The 8,170-nt window shown below is 42.9% G+C and overlaps 1 protein-coding gene and 1 long non-coding RNA gene across 2 annotated transcripts; both read left to right on the top strand.

Moving 5' to 3' along the window:
- The first annotated feature begins 850 nt into the window (after positions 1 to 850).
- On the top strand, positions 851 to 2,191 carry bsnd (barttin CLCNK type accessory subunit beta). Its single transcript, XM_020603522.1, has 3 exons — positions 851 to 1,046; positions 1,149 to 1,219; positions 1,860 to 2,191. The coding sequence occupies exons 1-3, from the start codon at positions 870 to 872 to the stop codon at positions 1,969 to 1,971; spliced, it is 360 nt and encodes a 119-aa protein (XP_020459178.1). The 5' UTR covers positions 851 to 869; the 3' UTR covers positions 1,972 to 2,191.
- A 2,263-nt stretch (positions 2,192 to 4,454) lies between these two features.
- LOC109962107 (uncharacterized) lies at positions 4,455 to 8,170 on the top strand. Its single transcript, XR_002275209.1, has 3 exons — positions 4,455 to 4,570; positions 4,704 to 4,947; positions 7,783 to 8,170. It is a non-coding gene; the product is annotated as an uncharacterized LOC109962107 (long non-coding RNA).

Here is an 8,170-nt window from a genome sequence, read left to right as displayed (position 1 = left end):
GACTTACAGACTGAGCCCCAGCGTGGCCTCTGTGTGTCCTAAATGTGTGTTGTGATTGATTGTGAAAGGAACTGGAATGATCACTACAACTGCTTCACTCTCTGCACTGAGGGCCTTTCTTGAGAACAGCATTACCGACTTTTATAATGAAGACCTTCATGTCAAATGTTGACACCTAATAAGGATATTTTATTGGTCTGCATGAATTTATGTGACCTACTACTGTGGCTGCACAGCACTATTCTTCAACCACAGCTCCTCTTTGTATCTGCACTCTTTTACCTTTGAACAAGCCTGACTGAGCAGTCAGTTAGCTTAGCATTTTGGCTTATGCCAATGCTAAGTGCCCTAACTAGCAGAATGTTAACAGTACACTGTTACTCATCTTTCAGCTTTGTATCCAGTGTTTGCAGAATGTCCACTGTGTTGTGATGCTTGAGTTAATGAATAGCTATATGGGTGGTGTCTCAATTAGAAATAATTCATTGTTTATTTAAAAAAGAGCGAAGGCCTGGAAAGGCGGGGAAGGGAAGTGTCGAGCTGTTTAAAAATATGCCTAAACAAAGCAAGCATCAACATCCACTCAGTTAAATACTGTTCAGAAGCTGAGATGCAAGCCTCCTTTTAGCAGCTTAAGGAAAGGTGACCTACTAGGTACACATATACTCACCTGTAATTTTATCCCTGACCCGACCAGGCTGTCTCCAGGCTGTAATAAGCAGCCGAGTGGAACCCTAACTGCGTTTTCTCCAGCCTCACCTTCAAGCTCGAGTGCACAACACCACAAAATCTTTACTCTCAGTATGACGCGTGCCTCAGTTTCAAATTTACACAGAGAAGAGCTTCACTAGCCAGCAGTGGCTACGGCGATGGCAGAGGGAAAACCCTATCGGTATGGACTGATAGCTACAGGGCTGTGTGTGGTGGCAGTCGGCCTTTTCATCATGACACAAGAGCGGCCCCACATTTATGCCACAATGTGCGTTCTGGGTGTCGCCATGGTGTGTGTCGGGTCTGTGTGGAGCCTCTGCCAGTGCTACCCCAAGGTAAATCCAGACTGTGCATGTTAGAGAGAGAGACACAGAAAGTAACGTCTGATCGCTGTCATGCAAGAATGGAGTTGTTAATAGAGCGTGTGTGTTTGTCAGGTCATTTTGGCTCCTCAGGAGAAATGTCTAGAGGATCTAGTGTGTACAGCAGCCGAAGCAAATGATGAGAGGTATCAACACACACACACACACACACACACACACACAGTGCCAGTGGCCCACAGACAAGTGGGTGTTCACTCAGGCCTTAATGATTCCTTGCAGTTTGTCTGTCTATACATCAGGATGATGTCAGTGGCTATCATGTTGTGGGTGAACATGGCGACAGTACCAGTGTAATGTGTCTGGTGGGGGGCTAACAGACTGTAGATACTAATTTTATTACTATGACAGGAAATTGAATGGTGATATAATGCCAGCAGGGCAGATGATGGAGGTAATGGAGAGTGCTGAAGACAGGAAAAGTGGAAGAGAACTAAAAGGTGGCCTGAAGGGTGAGGCTGAAAGGAACAGATTGGAAACATATGGGTGGAGACAGTGAATAAGTAACGCTCCCCCCTCCCCTCACAATGACCATTATGTTCCCTTGATTAAAGCCCTTGAGCCTCAGTGGCCAGTGGTTGAAAAAGGAGGCTGTACTCCTGTTTGTAACTCCGTGCATGTTCAACAGCCAGACAAGGACATGCATGATCAGAAAAGCCCTGAGTCAGAGTAAAAAAAAAAAAAAGAGCAAGAAAATGAGGACAACAGGCTGGAACTAGACTTCTATTTCTGTCCTACCCCTCCTCCTCACTTTCGGTTTAATTTTAGGCATGCTGATGCTCTGCCAGTTTTGAACAGCCAAAAACCGAGGAGCAGCAGGCTTCTTCCCGAAACTCTGAAGAGCCAGTGTCACAGCTGCCCCACGCTGCATCTGGTCTGACAGAGGGACACCACCTGAAACACTCGATGTTTGATGCATTTTTATAATCCTTGACTGAGTGACAACATCGCTCACACATGGTGAAGTTTGAATTATTACAACCAAAGGAACTGACTGATTGTGTATTAACAGGTTTGAATCACAATGTGTCATTGTGAGTGCTTAAAGATTCCTTTAACATGTTAAAATATATAAAAATACTTTGTGTTTTATATGGTATTTCCACAAAAAGGTTTGATGAACTGCTTATGTTTTATTAAAATGACATCTTCAGTAGTCTGTTAACCTCATTGAAAATATATTTCATTTCAAAAGTGTCAGAGTTGGACACAGGATGTCTCCTACTCGGTGAATGCACAGTGGTGGTTGTGTAAGTTGCACAACGGACCAAGACTGCAAACTAGTTATGACATCACAAAATCGTGGTACCACATATATTTCAAACCAAAGATTGAGGTGAATTCAAGAAACCTTCCCCCTTCTGCTAATGAATGTGATCCCCTCCAACATTATTCTGCAAAGTGAAGCTCTGGCATCCACATGAAGAAACTACAGTGGAACCTTGGATTGCGAGCAACCTGGTTCGCCAGTGTTTTGCAAGACGAGCAAAAACAATTTGATTTGATATACAAGCGAAGTCTTGCAATACGTACACTTTGTCTGCCGAGCGTCACGCGCTTCACTCATATAGTCCATATCTGTACGGAAACAATGGCCCCTCACGCCAGCCACGATTCTGTTCAAAGGTAAAGTGCAGGTTAATTTGTTTTATTTTTACTTTATACTGTATTTTGTATTACTGTAATCATTTTTATATGGATAAGTGAGTGTGGAACGAATCATCTGAGTGTCCATTATTTATTGGGAAAATTCGCTTTGATATACAAGCGCTTTGGATTACGAGCACGTTGCCGGAACGAATTATACTCACAATCCAAGGTTCCACTGTATAAGCAAACCATATTTTTGAGTGATGAGGGACTTTACTACAGTTATGTATTGAGTTTGTAGGTCCAGAAGATGGCAGTATTTATTATATGACAGCGATAGAGAAACAAAAACTGACCTGCATGAATTCTATTACTTTTTATTCCCATAATGTGATTAAAGTGGTCCAACTTTGTATGACAGTTCTGTAAATTTGGAGGATTTATAAGAGACAGATTATAAAAGTAATGGTGTACATTGTATCCTGAAACATCCTGAATATTCTGACTTGAATTTGGGTCAAGCTTTGAAAATGCTTGATCCTGTGGTTCCCGTAATGCAACCCAGTGTCTTTCATTAGATCCTACTGTACTGTTTCAAACTCGATGCCCCCAGTAAGTGATATGGGGTTTCTTAAATGTGCAGCCTTCTGGCTGTATTACAGTCCTACAAAGTAACTGTAGACTACAACAGAATGCACACAGACATGACATTCATTTTCTAATCAGCTAACCCTCCATCTTCTCTAATATATCCTTCCATTACTTTAACTCCAGTAGTTCAGAAATGCACAAAATTAACTTTGTCATCCTTTTCTACAATAAAATGATCTAATAGTGTATGTGCTGTCAGTTCAGTCGAGCTGAACCTCTGCTGTGAAATCTGGTGGTCTGTGGCTGCCAGAGAGAGGAGCTGCTCTTTGCTTTGTGAGTAATGTTGCACTTTCACATTTGGTGTGGATGCCATCAAGCTCAAGCCAAGATAACCCTGACGCCCTCATCAGGGTTCCTTTCTCAAACGTGACCAAAACTCACCGAGGGCCATGGAAATGCATGTACCTTTTTTCACAGGCTGAGAAGTAGCCTAGTCTTTGTGATGTTAACATATTGTCATATATAAAATTAGTGGAATCTCCCACTGTTTGTCTTAATAGCTCATTCATTTATATCAGCTTTTCATTTGAACTGTATGAACTCATTGTTTGGACCTAATAGTTTAAAGTGAGCTGAATGGACAGAAATATACAAAGAAACGTGTATGTGAGAGTTTGATAGAGAGTTCCAGGCATCTGCATGAGCACAGCTCATGCAGGGAGACTTTAAAATGAGGAGAATAAGCTAAATATTGGGCACAATCACTTGGCATGCCTTTAGGAATAAACGAGCACTTGCATGCATAACTCACTCTGTTCACATGAAGTGCACATGTTAAACAGCATCAACTTGAACATGTACTGAATGCAGTAATTACAGGGTGGTTTGGGGAAGCATGAAACATGACTCCACCACAGTAAGAGGTATTTTTAAGGCACTAAAGCGGTGGCTTGAGTCCCAGAAACGTCACCAGTCCCCGCCTTGAATTATAATAATCAATTGTTTGATTTCCAAAATCAGAAAAGATGGTTGGAGGCGCTCTGTGACTGTCAGGCACACAGGACGCGCGGATGCATCTGGATAACTCAGACTGTCGTTAGTGGATATACAGTATGCAATTCACTCCCTGTTGTGATCATTTTACCAATAACAGCCAAAGAGATGTGACGAACCTTAGCCTGGCTGGGCGCTGTGTTTGTGCGCATCTTTGGCCAAGAGCGCGCAGGACTACCCCGAGGACGATGAGATGATCCTGGAACTGAACGGGACTTGAAACGGGAGCCGAGCCCGCTGCAGAGGTTTGATTATTATTATTACAATGTTGATCTCTAAAGCAACTAGAAAATTAATCATTTAATCGATTGATATTCAAGTGACATTTTGAAATCCAGTCCCTTTGTATGTCTCACTTCTCTTCATGCATTTTGACAGAGCACCTACAGGCTACTGTATGTTCCGTGCGTCACACCCCAGGCAGCGTGGCGCATGCCCGGTCAGCACCTGGTTATACTGCATCAGGGGACGCACGAGTGTCACGTCCAGAAAGCCATCAGGGGGCTGAGAACCAGAGCAACCAGGAGAGGATACCTGCTGGAGACCCTGTAGAACTGCTCTGGAGCTCTGTGCGGCTTCCTGGTCAACATGAGCAGTGAAGGACATCGATGTCCTTCACCTGGTAACTGCTTCAGCTGTCAGCATGCTGCTGCTAAGCTCATCAGTACAGGTGGCAGGGAATAAAACAAACACTCATTTAATTATGCTTTGCCTCATGTAAAATCTAAAATTGGCTAAAAATGGTCTAATCTCGTTAGAGGTCTCCATGACCTGCTCAGACATTGTAACTGTGTGTGTGTGTGTGTGTAAAAAAGTGCTATAAGTTTATTATTTATTGCTTTTGGGGTATTTTTGGAACAACAGGGAATGTTTTATTGACAATGTTAATGACAAATGGAAAGAGAAGGTTTGGATTACTTTAAAAACATAGGTCCAAATAAAATCCAAATTTTAGATAAAACTTAATAGTTAATTAAAAGAGACAATGATAACAATTGGTTGCTGAGATAAAATCAGTTTTATCTGAGGTGTTTGAAATAGGGAGCCCAGACAATGAAAGCCTAACACTTTATAATGCAAGAGATAAATTTGTGTAGAGCTTTGCTGAAAGATGTCAGAGAACCAACAAGATACAAGCAGAAGCCTGACCACGCAAGGCAAAACCCCCCAAAACAAATGAAAAACAGCAACAAAAATCATAATAATTAACTCTAAAACTAACAGGTAACCAGTGAAGAGCAGCAGAAGCTGAAGTAATAGAGCTTTTGTCTGTTATGGTCTTACAGCAGTGTCTGTAGTCTGTGGATATTTTATCTGCTGAGACCCAAATAAAGTACAATATTGAAGTAAGGAGGAGATAAAGATAGGGATGATCCCCTTTAGTTCACAGATTCATTCCACATGTGTAACATGTTTTGATCAAGCACCTTAATGACGCAGGTGCTGGAACCAAGTGTTGTCATTATAAAGATCTATATTTGTAGTGAATCAGTTTACTATAACACTAATATGGAGCAGTGGCAGCCTAAAGCTTAGATAAGCTCATCTGATACCTGGACCACCAGGATAAATCTGGGCATGTGTCTGGGGATTACATCTCAGAGGTGGCAGTATTTAGTGAATAAATCAGGATAGAGCCTAGGGGAATTCTACAAATTCCCCCAGGCTCTACATATAGAACTGGCTCAGCCTGTCCCACCTCCTCACCCTTTTACAGCTTCCTGTGCAGGTTTTAATTAGTAGTTTCAGCCCCACAGTGAAGTGTGACTGTGCTCCTGCTAGGCAGTAAAGCTCTCTCATGTCCACTACATAGAGGAGGACTTGTCCATCTTTGTTCAGAGTGCCCCCTGGAACCTGCAGAGGTTATTGCAGCCTCATGGCAACACCTCTAAAAACAGAACATACCAGCCTCACTGTGCCATTTACACACATACGTGGACACCTGAAGAAAGAATCATTCAAATCCATACATCGTACATCTTCTGCAGATGATGGAGGGATGGCATAACTGTATATGATGGATGGCGGTGTTCAGAGTTCTCACAGAGAGGTTGAAGGATAAGTGCTCATTATGGACTTCAACAACGTCCCCGAGGAGGACGGAGTCAGAGTTCATAGACAGGCAACACATGCACACAAAGAAAATACTTGCACTTCCCCAGTATTTGTGTCTATGTCATTGCAGCTCAGTAACAAAATTAGGCTTCTCCCTATGCAGGCCAACTGGTGAGACAGTCACAACACACACACTCCAGGGGTTGTGAGTGGGTTGGACTCTGGTGTTGCCTGAGGTGCTGGTGTTAATCTGGTCTGTGTCCTCAACTGTGAGGGGAAAGGGACTGCGTCAGGAGCTCTGGCAGGTAGGACGTCCTCTGAACTGTTGTATGACCATTATTCCCTACCACTGTCCACTGCATTGCTCTGTTGGATGGTTGGTTTTTATTTTTGTTTGTACTCTTTATCCATTTGGATATCCTTCTCCTTGCCTTTTCTGATCAGGTATGGAGTTTATCCAAGCAACTTTACTGGCCCGTCCAGTAGATGTCGTGGTTGTTTTATTGCCTTTCAGATTCAGCCGTTCATTAGACACAGCCTGTTGGGACATGGTTGCTAATAGAGTTGTGATCATCTTTGCTGCAGGGAACGTCAGAGATGACACCTGCCTCTACTCACCTGCTTCAGAGCCTGAGGTTACATAACACTTTAAAAGCCCAACGGATGCCTTCACGCAAAATCCTCAACTTAACTTATGTTGTGTATGCAGGTTGTCACAGCACTGAACTCAGTGGACCAGCTCATGTCATAGGGAGCAGGCTGCTGCACTGACTTGTTTGCACCTGGAGATGACATTGTTAGTGCCAGCAGTGACTGCAGCACCTGTTTTATTTCCTGTAGTAGAACCTCCCAGGCTGCTGCTCTACACAAACTCACACACAGACAAATCATAAATATCTGAAAACAGTGCAATCCATGTGTAAGTGTGTTATATTTTGGTTCATGTGGGTATAGCAGTGATCCTGTGATCAGAACCTGTCACTGGTGCATGTTCTTGCATTACTCCATCAGTAATACAATCAACCTCCTCTCTGTTTGACACGCATCTTCTCACTAATCCAAACCTGGAAGCAGCCATGCATCGTGCAAACAACACACGTCAATGACTCACAAAAAGGCCGCTCTTAACAGGAAAACATACACCTATGTGTGTACGTATCTGGGAGAGAATTACACTGTGTGCGCAGATGGGAAACTTCTGTGTCAGTCAGTGTGGTCAGAGAGGTCGGGGGTCACGATCATTGACAGGGTTGTCAGTCACTGTCGTCAGGGGGAGGAGGAGGAGATGATGGGCTGCATAAGAGAAACCATCAGCGGGAGGTCAAATGGACGTAAAAAAACTGTGATCTAAAGTTTACAAACACTAAACACAGGTAAACTGTAATCTCTCTCTTGTTTACAGGTGAGCAGCGGGCAGATGGAGTGTATCGTCTATAATGGGCCAGGGGTAAAGGTGTGTACGCTGTGCCCCATTGCTGCGTGATAGGCGGTCTGCAGTGTGTGGTCCATGCTGATTCTGGACAAGATGAAGAGTGTGCAGATCCACAGCACCACCTGACTGGAATGGCACATTTCACATTAATATATATCATATTATAGGATTATAATTATTGATGCATTATTGTGTTCATCACTTTAATGTTGCAGCTGGTAAAGAGGGAGCTAATGCTAACTACCATATGTACTTATAATTTCAATGACTGCTGGGTAGTTTGTGACTCTTATGGTTTGGTTATAGTCTTGTTTTGTTTTATTCATCTAATTCTGAAAAGTAACTAGAAACTAAAAAG

This window comes from Monopterus albus, unplaced genomic scaffold, assembly GCF_001952655.1.
Source record: "Monopterus albus unplaced genomic scaffold, M_albus_1.0 scaffold61.1, whole genome shotgun sequence".
NCBI classification, from domain to species: Eukaryota; Metazoa; Chordata; class Actinopteri; order Synbranchiformes; family Synbranchidae; genus Monopterus; species Monopterus albus.
Note: the sequence above shows the minus strand (reverse complement) of the source record. Positions and strands in the feature narration are given on the sequence as shown.